Source organism: Ptychodera flava, unplaced genomic scaffold, assembly GCF_041260155.1.
Source record: "Ptychodera flava strain L36383 unplaced genomic scaffold, AS_Pfla_20210202 Scaffold_54__1_contigs__length_889265_pilon, whole genome shotgun sequence".
Classification (NCBI taxonomy): domain Eukaryota; kingdom Metazoa; phylum Hemichordata; class Enteropneusta; family Ptychoderidae; genus Ptychodera; species Ptychodera flava.
In genome coordinates this window covers 727,501-742,590 of record NW_027248376.1, presented here as the reverse complement: position 1 = coordinate 742,590, position 15,090 = coordinate 727,501, and the positions used below count along the sequence as shown (strand labels likewise).

General features: G+C 41.8%; 1 protein-coding gene across 1 annotated transcript; it reads left to right on the top strand.

Annotated features, from left to right (window-relative positions):
• Window positions 1-3,363: 3,363 nt before the first annotated feature.
• Window positions 3,364-3,789, top strand: LOC139128451 (uncharacterized). Its single transcript, XM_070694223.1, has one exon. The coding sequence runs from the start codon at window positions 3,364-3,366 to the stop codon at window positions 3,787-3,789; it is 426 nt and encodes a 141-aa protein (XP_070550324.1).
• The last annotated feature ends 11,301 nt before the right edge of the window (window positions 3,790-15,090 follow it).

The window sequence follows — 15,090 nt, the reverse complement described above, 5'->3', positions numbered from 1 at the left end:
TAAAGAAGAAGGACACACATCAGCGAAGTGCCCAAAACGGAAACGCGCATCTGTCAAAGCCCAGAGTATGACAGGTAGACGACGACAGGAAAAGAACCCGCAAAGAAAGGGTAAGCCGAGACCCATTGATGGACAGGTCATTGGTCCATTGAATGAGCAGTATGCTTTTCTAAATGGAAGGGAATATTTGGCTCAAGTGGATACGGGGTCACAGGTTACCATGGTAAGCAAGGACTATTATCATCAATACCTATCTGATGTGCCGTTTATGCCGATGGACGAAGTTCTTGAGATTGCGGGTGTGACAGACGATGTTTTGGACTACATTGGTGTAATAGAAGTTGAAGTTGGTTTCCCTATTCACGTTCTCAACGATACTACCACTTTCAAATCTGTTGGCATTGGTGGTGAAAGGAACGGAATACAACGATCGCGTGCCATTGTTGGCGGGGACCAACTGGTTGAACAATTATATGACGGTTAATATGCTGAACGGTGGCGGTAAGACAATGAGCAGAATGAAGCCAGTAGCGAGAAGAGCGATTACTACTCTTCGTGCTCGTGAACAGTTCTATGGACCAAATGGAAATATGGGAGTGGTGCGAGCAGCAATTAACGAACGAGTGACATTGAAGCCACATACTGCACATACCATTCCAGGGAGCATGAAGGCTGGTCCTAAAGGAGAGAAACATGAAGTATTGTTAGGTGATGATGACGACTGGAGTGGACACAAAGGGTTGACTCTGAACCCAATGGTGACGATTGCTGAGTGTGGGAGACGCTCGACAGCCGTGCCTGTGGTAATAAAGAATGAAACCGATAAAGCAGTCGTCATTAAGCCAAGGCAGGTTGTCTCTACGGTGAAGGCAGTACGAGGAATAGAAGTGCAGCCACTAAGAAACCACAGGGACGATGAAGCGCAAGTTGAGTCATCGGAAGTGAGTGAAGTTAAGGTCGGAGGATTATCCTTTAAACATGACTGATGCGCCGGTTGACAAGGACAAGACGAAGAAAGTACAGGAGGTGATTGAACGTAACATTGCATCATTTTCGAAAAGTGACAATGATCTAGGGAGATGTACGATCCACAAACATGAGATCAACTTGAAAGATGAACGTCCGGTCAAACAACTATATCGCCGGATACCACCAGCATTGTATGAGGAGATCCGAGCACAGATACGGGGAATGTTGAACAGCGGAGTGATTAGGCAGTCTAAAAGTCCCTGGTCGTCTCCTCTCGTCCTTGTAGCAAAAAAGACGGATCTTCTCGTATATGTATTGATTATAGACGTTTAAATGCGCAGACGACTCCAGATGCATAGGCTCTGCCTCGTTTCGAGGAGGGGCTTGATGTGTTGCGAGGTGCGAAATGGTTCATGTTGATTAACTTGAAGAGTGGATTTTGGCAAATAGCGATGTCCAAGAAGGACATCCCAAAAAGAGCATTTGCAACCCCGTTCGGTTTCTACGAATTTGTTGTCATGTCCTTTCCGACTCATGAACGCTGGTGCTACATGTCAGTGTGTTGTTGAACAGTGTTTATGGGATTATAACATGAGGATTTGCATGGTCTAAATGGATGATGTGGTCATTTTTTTCAGAGACCTTTGAGGAACATCTTGATATAGTTGATAAAGTTCTTAAACGACTCAGAGAATGTGACTTGAAGATTAAGCATACAAGTGTAAGCTTTTTCGCGAGAAGATAAAGTACTTGGGACATGTTGTATCTTCGAATGGTGTTGAGACCGACCCCGACAAGACTGAGGCTTTGACGACATGGCCCGTCCCGACCAATGTAAAGAACTGAGGACATTCCTGGGATTTGCGGGGTATTACCGTAGGTTTGTACAGGGATATTCGGTGATCGCCCGGCTGTTGCATGCTTTGACAGCAGGGCAGCCGACAAAAAGAAAGAATGGGGAGAGAGAAAACGACCACCCCCATATGAATGGACAGAGGAGTGCCAAGATGCCTTTGAGCTTATTGTAGACAAACTTACTTCTGCTCTGGTTTTGGCCTACACAGACTATACACAACCCTTTGAGCTGCACACAGACGCAAGCTTGATTGGAAATTCAGTGGGCAAAATTACAGGACAGAGACCCTACCATACAACGCATATGAACCTTGGTCAATGGGAGGACCAATGGGAAGGATAAGATGACTAGGAAGCAGCGAGCGAATGAATCACAAGAAGTGAGAATAGCGCTGAGGGATTGGAGTAAGTTCTCTTTCCGCTATGATGTTTTGTATACAGCCCAGGGTTCTGCCTACGCCGGACGGCGCCGGTCGGGCCCGTCCGGCACTCAGAATTTCCGACCAGCATTGACAAGTGACCGTCCGGCACTTGCTGTTCAATACTTTGAACAACCAAAATGAATGTCTATGACACTTTTGAGGTCTGCAGTTCATAAAATTGCATGAAGAGTTGATGAAAACAATGGTACTATAGAATGCCTTTCAATAAAATGCTATTTAAACAATACTACCCGTTATTACCATACGCTGATTTTGCATATGAAAAGCTGTCAGCTGTTGAACGTAAATTCACAAGATAATTGCCTATGAACAAGACACGGTTTTCCTGTCACACAGTATCTCTGTACGATCGAAAGGAGGAGAAAAACTGAAGATTTTTTTGCTTTGAATCAAGGTTTATAACACTACAAAAATGAAGTACGGAGCAAAAATCAGCATAAAAAAAGGACTTCAATTAAAACGACTCTTCAATGTTCAGTTCAAACTCAATGAGTGGCATTGTGGAAAGACTGCATGCAATGAAAGTCATGAGCAAACTTTGGTGTCAACGAATCCAGTCTTTGAATTATCAATGAAAACTCACTTAGTTTTTAGGTCAATAAGCCAAAAGTTACTTGTCCGTGGCAACAAGCCTCTCTGTTTGTGAATTTTCCCATTCTACAATGACTATCAGGAAGGAATTGAAGCGAATTTTGACATCGAGAAATTCAACTTTCAAAACTATGGCCGATTAGTCAACCCCTAAGTTGTTGGTTTAAACTCTACTGAGTCTGCGCATGAGCATTAACAAGACCACCTAGGTCATTTGAAAAACTTAGGATGATGGGTCAGTGCAATGGTAATCCAAACTTCATAGTGGACAGGGATGATATAAGCACAGGAAAATGATGACAAAGTGGTACATTAGTTTTCAGAAGCTTCAAAATATTCCTTTACAACTACTAATTTGTTGTTCTTTCTGAATTGTTCAGTTACATCTGAAAAAAATACCTTGAAGGTACAGTGGAAATGGCTGTTTTTATTTGTACAGCAAGCCATAAGAAAGTAAACATACAAGCATAAAAAATGTTAGTGTTTTTCATGAATATTAATGCTCATGAATATTAACTCTGGGGAGAACCCTGACAGCCAGGACGTCATCCAGTGGAGAAGTGTACTACCAATGGTGCTGCCACATGAATTTCGCCAGGAAGCAATGAAAGGGGTCCATGATGATTGTGGACACCTGGGACAGGATCGAGCAATTGACTTATTGAGAGCTCAGTTTTATTGGCCCCTGATATCTGCTGATATGAAGAAGTACATTTGTACGTGTAAGAGATGTACTCAAAGGAAGGACGAGGCAGGACTGAAGACCCATGCTCCGATGTTGAGTACTGAAACTTCCCAACCACTAGAACTCGTCTGTATGGACTTCTTGAGCCTTGAAGAATGTAAAGGCGGGATCAAGGACTTGCTGGTGATCACTGATCAGTTTCTCGAAGTTTGCTGTAGCGATACTGACACACAACCAGACAGCTAAAACGACAGCCAGCACCTATGGGAAGACTTTATGCTACCATATGGATGCCTGAAACGACTTCACTCTGATCAAGGTAGGGACTTTGAGTCACGAGTAATACGGGAATTGTGGCAGTTGCTGAACATCAAGAAATCACGTGCCACGCCCTATCATCGACAAGGGAACGCACAGACTGAGAGATTTAGCCGTACGCTCCTTAATATGATGGGTACACTGGAGAACGAACAGAAGGCCAACTGGAAGGATTATGTCGAGCCGTTGGTACATGCGTACAACTGAACGGTTCATGACACAACAGGTTTCGCGCCTTACCACCTGTTGTTTGGAAGGCAAGTGAAGATAGCCTTGGACGTACAATTTGGAATATCACCTGAAGTAGGGATCCTACAACGCCAACGAAATATATTGCCGACTTGAGATCCAGAAGGACAAGGTATTCCAGATTGCAAAAAGGGCTGGCAGGGAAGTCAGCTCAAGCAAGTGAGGAACGATATGACCTGAGAGTCCGAGAGGTGATGCTAAAAGAGGGTGATCGAGTTTTAAATAGAAACGTTGACGTACGAGGTCAACATAAAATCGCCGATCGGTGGGAGGAGACTCCATATGTTGTTGAGAGAAGGCTCAGCCCTGATCTGCCAGTATATGTTATACGCTCAACGAAGACTTCGAAAACACAGACGGTTCACAGAAATCTGTTGAAGCCTTGCTGTGATCGACCATTGTCGAGTTATACAGAAGATGACATGAGTGAATGCCTCCAGGATAAGGGTATCCAGGGGACTACTGGAGTTGAAGGGAGTTCAACCACACAAAGTGAACAAGACTATGTGCTGAACCCAGAAGCGTCACCCTTTAAGCCTAGGAGTGTTAGACCTGTACGCTTAGAAGGTAGAAGTGGGCTCAGCGCTGAATCTATGGACAGAAATGACCCAAACAATCATGTCGTTATTGACCAAGATCTTCCGGAACCAATCAGTCTTGTTATGAGTGATTCTTCTGACCATGTAAGAGGCTCAGATAACATTGCAACGAGCATGCATGAAGATAGTCGAGAAGCAATATCTAATGAAATGTCTGATGGAATTCCTGAGAAGGCTGATGTGGTACCACATACCATTCTGTCAAGTGATGTAGCTGTGAATGTCACAGATTTTATTCTATTTTATTTTGTTTTATTAATAATGACTTCCACAGCCCAGGCCATTTATGGAAGACTGTTAGTAAAAATACAGACACAGAGTTAAAACATGAAGACAAGACGAATAAACTTTAACAAATACTGAGAAAACAATGTTTTAAAACATTTTAAAAACCATTTAAATTTACAGAAAAAGGATCAATGTCATTGTATTCGTTTAAAAGCAAATTAAATTGTCTCGGAATTCTACTAAAAAGAGAGTCACGAACACAATTAATTCTACCAAATGGCACATGAAACAAGTAGTACGCCGAGTTGAAAACCTTGGTACATGAAGACTAAAAAATAAAGCAAAGCATTAACATTAAACTTTGCATTTCTGCATTTGTATAAAATATATAATCAAAATAGTCCTCCTTGATTTTAATGACTGTAAATTGTAAATATTGCACAACGAGTCAATGTCATCACTGTAAAAACCAGTAATTCTTTTATGAATATGACATTAAACTGTTCCAATAATCATTTTCATTCAAGGTAATACTTTACCAGGCCCATGGGACATTTGAGCTTTACAAATTTAAGTAGGACCATCCTGAACCACTGATAGTTAGTGGTGGTACCAGGTGTCCGGAATTGGTAAACGTACCCTGCTAGCATGCTACACCCATCAGGATGGTCCCAAAATTGTCTAATGTTGTATAAAGTGATACAGTATATGAATCACTGTAATAAGTCAAAGCCGGGAATGCTGTCGTTAATCATTTGAGTGACCGAGGTGTCATATTTGGCCACAATGTCATAATATCGACTGTAGAACTTTTTGAAAGTCCTCACGGGTCTTTTTGATACATCCCTGTCTCACTAGTTTTGACACCAATAAGCTGTGTCTCATTTGAAAATCAGCGTAGGAATCACAAGCCCTACAATATCTGAGAAGTTGAGACACATACACACCATAATCAGGTGCAGATGGAATATTACTTGATAAGTGGGGATAATTTATGATTTCAAACTCAAAATCATCCCTTTTGTCATACAGCTTGGTGTGTACCTGTGATATAACGAGGTTACATTGGTATTGTCGGTTATGTGGTAGCGTGTCGGGGCCGGCAAGGCTAGTATTCCAATGATGAAGGGATGTAAAGACGACTGGAAACAGCGAGTACAATATAATCTAAGATGCTACTTTATTACACTAAGCTCTAAGCTACGTACATAGAGTGATGGTAAGCTGGAGACTGACTTGAGTACACGTGGGCCAAGAGAGATATACATGCCCTCATGAATAGTAATGACAGCTCATGAATAATAATCACATGACACTACGTCACATTCCTCCCTCCTTATTTTGATGGAGACAGGGAGTCTACATCACTAGTACGGCAAAATAATTCAGAAAATCAGCAAAAATCAAAATAAAATAATACAATGCTAATACTACTGAATCTAAAAGAAAGTACATGACAAAAAAAACCTACTGACTAAGTCGGGTACAGCAACCTGGGCAAACACCATTACTATAAGGGTTGAAAATTCAACATGCATTTTTGAAAACAGTGTATATCAGGTCACTACAGCCCTTTCACTACATCATTCATGCACTTTCACACACTACCGTACATCCGAGCTCCACATTCACGACAATGCGTCCGCGTTTGTATTTCGCTGCCCTTCTTGTACTCAATCTTAAATTGATGCTCTTGCAGTATTAAACTCCATCGCAACAACCTACGATTTTTACTACACATTTTGTCTAACCAAACCAATGGATTGTGATCTGTTTGAACTGTAAACTCTCTTCCGTACAAGTAGGATTCAAAGCTTCCACAGCCCAAACAATGGCTAAACACTCTCTTTCTATAGTTGGGTAATTTCTCTCCCTGGGGAGGAGTTTTTGGCTAATATACTGAACCGGATGTTCCTCTCCCTTGTCATCATATTGACACAAAACCGCACCAATACCATGGTCAGACGCGTCTGTCTGCACCACAAACGGCTTATTATAATCTGGAACCGCCAGAACTGGTGATGATGCTAAAGCATCTTTCAGCTTCTGGAAAGCATCCACACAGCTCTGAGTCCATTGAACATTGGCTGGGCTATTTTTACATGTCAGCTCAGTCAATGGGGTCGCAATGTCAGAGACTTTGGGATAAACTTTCTGTAGTATCCTGCTAATCCTAAAAATGATCTGACATCACGCTTTGTCACTGGTGTTGGGTAATGACAACAGCATTAACCTTATCTGCCATAGGTTTTTATTTTTCCACTTCCAGCACCGTAACCAATGAAAGAAACCTCACTGCCACCAAGATAGCATTTCGTTGGTCTAGCAGTTAGTTTACAACTACGCAACCTCTCAAATATGCTACGCAGGTGTTTAACATGATCTTCCCATGAATGATCATGTGGACCCAAGTCATCCATATATGCTTTTTCTCTGGGCTGATTAAATGTCTTATCCATTATCCTCCGAAAAGTGGCTGGCGCATTTTTTTCATCCCAAAAGGCATTAAGGTAAACTCATAAAGTCCAAAAGGAGTGATAAAGGCAGACTTCTCCCGAGCACGTTTGCTCAAGGGAATTTGCCAATATCCCTTCATAAGATCGATCGATGATATATAATTCGATCTGCCGATTTCCTCAATCAATTCATCTGGTCTAGGCATCGGATATGCGTCAGATACCGTGACCTTATTTAAACCTCTATAATCAATGCAAAATCGAATTCCGCCCTGTTTCTTCTTGACTAAATGAGAGGCGAGGCATAGGGACTCTTTGATTCAGTGATAATTCCAGCTTTCAGCATTTTCTGCAGTTCCTCTTTAACTGTCTGTTTAGCTGCCTGCGGTAGACGATATGGTTTCTGACAAATTGGCATTTCGTCAGTAGTTATCACATCATGTTCTACCTGATCAGTACAACCGGGCACGTCAGTTAAAACATCACTGTACTCTTGCAGTAAGCGTAACAGTTCCGCACGCTGATCCACAGTTACCGAATCCGCAATTACTACATCTCTCCAAGTCTCTGTGCTCTGATCCTCCGGTGTGTAGTACATAGAGTTTTCTATGTCCTTGTTGCACACAGCATCAACAGTGTCAACAAAATACACCGGTTTATTTCTTTCTTTCCATGCTCTCAGCATGTTGATATGATAAACCCGCTTCGGTTTTCTACGGCCACCTCGCTCAATTTCGTAATCAACGTTTGAGACTTTCCTCACCACAGTAAATGGTCCTTGGCACTGAGCACTCAACTTATGCGTGGAGGAAGGTAAGAGTACAAGTACTTTATCACCGTTCTTAAAAGAACGTTTCCTTGCTCCCCTATCGTACCACCGTTTTTGTCGTGCTTGGGCTTTTTCCATGTTCTTTTTGACAATTTTTCTCATGTCGGCAAGCCTTTCTCGCATCGTTATTACGTATTGCGCCAAGTTTTCCTCCTGTGAACTTTTCTCAGTCCACTGATCCTTGATCACAGCGAGTGGTCCTCTTATACTTCGACCATACATTAGCTCGAAAGGTGAGAAACCGGTACTCGCTTGCGGTACTTCTCTATACGCAAAAAGAAGGTACGGCAAATATCGGTCCCACTCCTTCGGGTCTTCCGCTACGAAACGTTGCAACATGGCCTTGAGCGTTCCGTTAAAACGTTCCGTTAAAACGTTCCGTTAATCCATTGCATTGTGCGTGATATGGGGACGTTCGAATTTTTGAGATCTTCAACTTCGCACACATATCAGTCATAAGGCGTGACATGAAGTTTGTACCCTGATCTGTCAAAATTTCACCAGGTAGTCCCATTCGACTAAAAACTTCGATCAACGCTGTCGCAACAGTCTCGGCTTCCTGGTCTGGCATAGCCAAAGCCTCTGGATACCGAGTTGCATAATCCACGATGACTAAAATAAACTTATTTCCCTCGTCGAGTTCTTTTCAATGGACCCACAATGTCCATTGCAATTAACTCAAACGGTATATTTATAATAGGCATCGAAATAAGAGGCCTTTCTCAGACGCTCTCCGTCTTGCAGATTTTTGACATGGACTACAAGTCCTGCAGTATTCTGCAACATCCTTGAAAATACCGGCCAATAATAGTATTGTAGCAGCCTTTGTTTAGTCTTTTCAATGCCAAGGTGTCCTGACAGAGGTATGATATGTGACACTCTTAACAATGCATTGCGACATTCCGCCGGTACTACAATTTGTCTAACTTCACGCACCTTATGTGAAGAAATCCACTTACGATACAATAATTTCTCATGCCAGAAAAATCCAGTTTGATTTTCCGACGATTGATTTGCATCTGCATGCTCTCGCACCTTTGCAAGAGTAGGATCGGCCGATTGAAGTTCTCTTAACTTATCCCGATCTAATCTTAATATTTCAGCATATTCCTGCTGACATTTTAATCCAGTGGAAATATTCTTGGACACTTTTGAAGTGACGTCATTACTTTCCTCATCATCACTGATGTCACTCAGATCTGATGAAGTCTCATCAAGGGCTGATGCATCATGGGAGGTATCATTACACTCACTCTCACTGTTTACATCATCCGCTTTCCGATTGTTTAAATTGTTCTCATCAAACAATCTAGAGATACCCAGTGAATCATCGTGTTCGTCACGTGACCCAATTACCTCTTGGATTTCATTGACCTCGTCAATGTGTTTTGAAGCACTGTTACTTTCATCAGATGATTCCACTTCCTCATCGAAGTCATCATCACTTTCTTCTGCTTCACTGAGAGTCGGCAATTCCTCAACAGGTATTGCTCTCACGCCAGACGCCAATTCATTTTGCTTAACTATAGCCTCACGCTCGTCCTGCGCTTTCTTTTGACGTCTTGTGACCACTAACGCACGGCGATCCTGCAAGGCAAGCGCGTCCTCACCTAACAGAACGTCCTTAGGTATACCTTTCCATACCCCCATACGTAAAGGTCCAGTGAAAATTTCACTTTCGATGTGGGCTTTGACAACAGGCGCCTCGTGCACTGTTTCGTCTGCAAAACTAATATTGCAAGTCTCTCCAGGCAAATAGTTAGATTGTTGTACGACCTCTGGCTTTACCAAGGTTTGACAACAACCTGTGTCCCTCTGAATACTCACTGGTTTACCGTCTAAACACCCAATGTAAGTATTTCTCCCAAGTAGATAATCATTACCAAATTCAGCCCAAATATCATAGCCTTTGTCATCCTGACTTTTGACATGACCTTTGTCTTTGCTGAACCTGCATTTTTATCAGACTTTTGTTCGGGACAATTTCTTGCCAAATGACCAGTTTTCCCACAAGTATAACACGCAGCTGAGGGCTTTGACTTCTCACCACTCTGAGATGAGTTATCAAACTTCTTTCCCTCACCCTTTTGCTGCTTGTTCTTATTGTTAAAACTTTTGAAACCCCGCTTCCGCTCAGTCCTGATCGCTAGCAGCGCCAGAATGTACAGATTTATAAGTCTCACCAAGTTTTACCAACTCCTTATAGTTTTCAGGATCTCTTTCCTTCAAATATGTTTGCATTTGCTTGGGCACGCCTTCAACTAATTGCTCCATTATAAATAGTTCACGTACCCGTTCATATTTTTCTTCACCACTTAAAGACGGAACCCCACTTGTTTCCATCCAGCGGTCAAAAGTATCGGCAACAATATCACCCCACATACAGAATGTCTCTTCATCTGTATGTTTGCAAGCTCTGAATTTAACTCTGTATGACTCTCTGGTGAGCTCATACTTCCTAAGTATAGCAACTTTGACCTTATCATAATCTAGGGCATCGTCTTCTCTCAACCTAGAATATGCCTCCTGGGCCTTACCTACAAGAGTCGGAGCTAATTTCTTTGGCCAAATCTTCTTAGGCCAACTGTACGTTCGAGCTAGCCTCTCGAATGTACGCAAATGTGTGTCAACGTTGTCACCTTCCTTGAACTGAGGGAGTTTAGCAGTCCAATCATTGAACTCACGATCCGTATCTTGCGAATTTGTTTTCGCTTTATCTCTAATTCCTTCATTTTCAAATCATGTTCGCGCTTTTTCTCTTTCTGCCTTTAGTTCAATCTCTCGGTTTGCTTTTTCCAGTTCACGAAATTGTTTTTCGTGCTCAAATTTCTGTCTCTCTGCATCTATACGCATGCGTTCTCTCTCTAAATGCTGCGTGTGATTTGCCTGCTCTTGTTTATACAGATTCAATTTGAGCTGAAGAATTTCTTTTTGATGCAACAGGTTTTCAGCTAATTCTTTTCCACTTAAACCGCTTGTTGCGCCGTATCATCAACAGGCTCTTTTTTTAACTTTAGGGTCTTGGTTTTCTGTCATACTGGGAAAGTATACTTCATGATCACCCTCCGTATCGGACATACTCATTCATTCACTAGCACACGGCTGTAGTAAGAGATATGCACTTACCTGGTCACCCCTAGAATGTAATGGTATCAACCACAGAGTGTGTTGACCCCACCCAGTCAGTGTAAATTTCTTAATTGAATGCAACTGAATGATAGTATTTCCCACGGCTTCTTATCTTTGTTTTTCACTGCTAATGAAAAGATACTCAAGTGCACAATCACAGAAATGCAAATTTCTTGTCGTACGATTTACACAGGTACTTAGTTAAGGGGCGTTCACCCCAGAAAAACAACCTATCTTTAGATCGTTAAGACTTTGTTTCAATAAGTGTTTATCTTAGTACTTACAGTCTTTTGTGTCAACGGGTGTGTCTTCCCGCGTATACTGAACGAATAATTAAACACTGAAACAAAAAGATTGAAATTCTCTGCACACAGAAATTTTCAAGAAATTTCAAAGTCATAAAAAAGCAAGTCCGGTTGCTTCATTGACAGTGTCCACGGCAAGGTTCAATTAAGTTCACTTCACACAAAAGTTCTTTTGTCTTCTTTAATTGTCCCCCGTCTTCTGTGAACTTGCTTCTGCTGGCTTATGGTTGAGTTCTCTTCAAGGTTGACAGTGCTCACAAAATCCAACTTCTCGTCTCTGGTTTATCAGCTACGTCCACACGGCAACGTCTGAACCAGTATTAAGTTGATCAGCAAATTCAGTCCTGCTGGGCTATCTCAGGTATCGGAGATTCTGCTATGCAATACCACGCTAATGCATACATAAAATGACGACCGTCTCCCCTGCAGATAACTTTCCAAAGTTCCGGCAGATTTTTAACTTGCTGCTTGTAGCAAAGTCAGGTTACAACAACCATAGAAGCGTTCGTTCCGAGTCTCTCAGCTTTTAGTAGCACACAGTTATTTGTCAAAATTCCGAGTGTGCCTTACACACGGCTTATAGTGTCTTTAAAGTACTCACGGGTTAAGCTTTGTTACAACCAGGTTTCCTCCAAGTCCGTCTTGAGAATGTGAGTTAGAATCACAACCGCTGGCTCCAATGTGATATAACCGAGGTTACGTTGGTATTGTCGGTTATGTGGTAGCGTGTCGGGGCCGGCAAGGCTAGTATTCCAATGATGAAGGGATGTAAAGACGACTGGAAACAGCGAGTACAATATAATCTAAGATGCTACTTTATTACACTAAGCTCTAAGCTACGTACATAGAGTGATGGTAAGCTGGAGACTGACTTGAGTACACGTGGGCCAAGAGAGATATACATGCCCTCATGAATAGTAATGACAGCTCATGAATAATAATCACATGACACTACGTCACAGTAGCCCATAAGTACCAACTTGTAGGAACAGATCAAGATATGAAGCTGAGTTCCTACTCTCAGTTGTTTCTTTGATTTCAATTCATCAGGGTATATATGATGTAAGTAATTTGATATGTCTGGATTTTTTAGACTAATCAGATCATCAATATCTGTGCGTGTTGTTAAAACACCTTGCAAGTGTTTTAGACCCTGGTTTGTAGAGAGATTGTAGGAACTCTGCTTCATATGAATAGAGAAATAAGTCAGCAAGAAGTGGTGCACAATTTGTACCCATTGGTATGCCGATAGAATTATGAAAAAGAAGAAATGTTAAAATTTATGCTGTACTCTTTCAATTCTATTAGACTGGTGTTTACTTATACTGTTCGAAATAACAGAAGCATATTCAAGCTTAGACCTTACCAGGTAAAGTGCAATAACTTTAAAACGTGCTCACTGTTAATACAATGGCTATCATCATAATAAAACCAAGAGCTTTTCTAGCACCTTGAATCATGTTATTTACATGGTCACAAAAATATAATCTTTCGTCAATAACAACACCGACCATGTTGAGATGCGTCCACTGATAGAGGAACTTCAAAGAGCGAAATGAGAATATGGGGGAGATGCAACCAGAGATCACTTGTAGTGACCCAGCTGATTCCCATGGTGATTGCTCAGATGCCAATGAGGAATCATCGATTTCCGAGGAGGGAGAGACCATGGTTCCCCCTCTGCGTCAATCAACTAGAAAAATAATCGCAATCATACCAATCCACAATCCAATAACACCAGGTCAAAATCCGTAAGACAACAGTTGTAAACACAGACACAAAACAGCACAGAACAGACAGCAAACAGACGGTACTCAAACAAAGTCAAATTCATGAAAGAAAGACATATGGACCTCTGGCCAAAAGACCAAGAAGTGATGTCAGGTGTTTCGAAAATAGTAAGCGCATCCCGCCCCACATGTGGCACCCACCATATATCAATCTGTAAGTCAGACAAGTAGTGGTCACTAACCAAGGCCCCATGTCATCGATGCCATCAGTGATCATTTGTCGAAGAGAGATATTGTATTCATCTACCAGCCTGCAACACCTGCCAAAAAGCAGAGACTCAGAGACCGCCCAAGTACTATGGTTGGTGTTCGCGTTTGATAAAACTAGGCAAAAGTGATAGAGGCATTTCAAAGAATCCTGGTGTTGGTAAGAGGTCGTATTTTGATTCAATGAGGATCAAGCATGAAGATGAAGTCTTTCAAGGAAGACTGACTTCGCCAAATAACAGGAACCATGACATAACCATGAAAATACTTGAAATCATGGCCAATGGAATGTACATGTAAGTACGAATGAATGTAGATGGATGCGTGTGTATAAGTAGGTTACCATAGCTACACTTTGACTGTGACTCATCTGCGTATACCATGCCATCGATGATGTCACAGGTAAGTTGGTCTGAAGGGCTGATGGTGATTGACGTGAGGTAAGTGTGGGTTCATGTCGACTACTGCATTGTGCACCTTTGCAGGTTTGCTAGTGGATTTATCCATGTCCCTTGGGTCCTGCGTGTCTTGCGTTGCCCAGTGGCTTCTGCGCACTTACCTTTTTTGATTACTTTTTCAGGATTATAGAGACTCTACTCATAGTGCTATGACAGGAAAGTGGCGATGTTTCATCGAAGGTGCATCTGAGGATGATTTGAGTCACTCTTTTTTTCAGGCGCCATGCCTTTGCAACGAGAGCATTTCGATATTAAGAGTCTCGTTGATGTAATGTTTAAGCTTATGTTCGTGTTCATTAATTCGTAACTTTGGCAAGACGATATTTTAGTGAATTTGCTTTAGTTTTCAATGTTTGATCATTTGCTTATTAAAAAAAATCTTAAAGTAAGCATAATAGGTCGTCCCTATGCTGACTCGGGGGAGTGTGATACTATAGGCAATGACCCCCTCAAGACATAGTGGGATGACCCACGAATAAGTGATGATAGACGATTTTTTAACTACTGACTTTTGCTTTTGGGGTCATTACACTAATAAAGTAATCCAAGGGTTTTAATTGTATTTTGATGTAGTATTTAGACCTTAGATTTCATGATTTCTGTATGAAAGCTCTTTTATTTTAACTATTAACCTTTTTGCTGATAGAAGGGTTAAATCAGTTCAATCAAAGAAGACGCGCGTGTATTTCACCGAAAGTTGGGCGGTGTGATATAGGCGAAGGAAACTTGATAATGAAGAACTTCGAATATGGCCGGTGTCCGATAAAGTCGATGTGAGTAGAAGTCTCTACAAAATCCGAACTATCGGCAGAATCTTGTGATGAAATCGCATTCGAAGGGGACGCGAGGGAAGCTGGATGTTAACTGACATTATTTGAGCTTGTCTTCGTGAGATCCCGGCGTGTGAAGTGGTATTTCATCGACCCAATTGAATGTCAAGTCCGCTGTACTTGAACGAAGAGCGGGGTGCTCGCCGAAA

What these genes read in the sequence shown, in the direction of transcription:
- LOC139128451 (XM_070694223.1), top strand. Translation starts at nt 3,364, where the DNA reads ATGAATATTAACTCTGGGGAGAACCCTGACAGCCAGGACGTCATCCAG.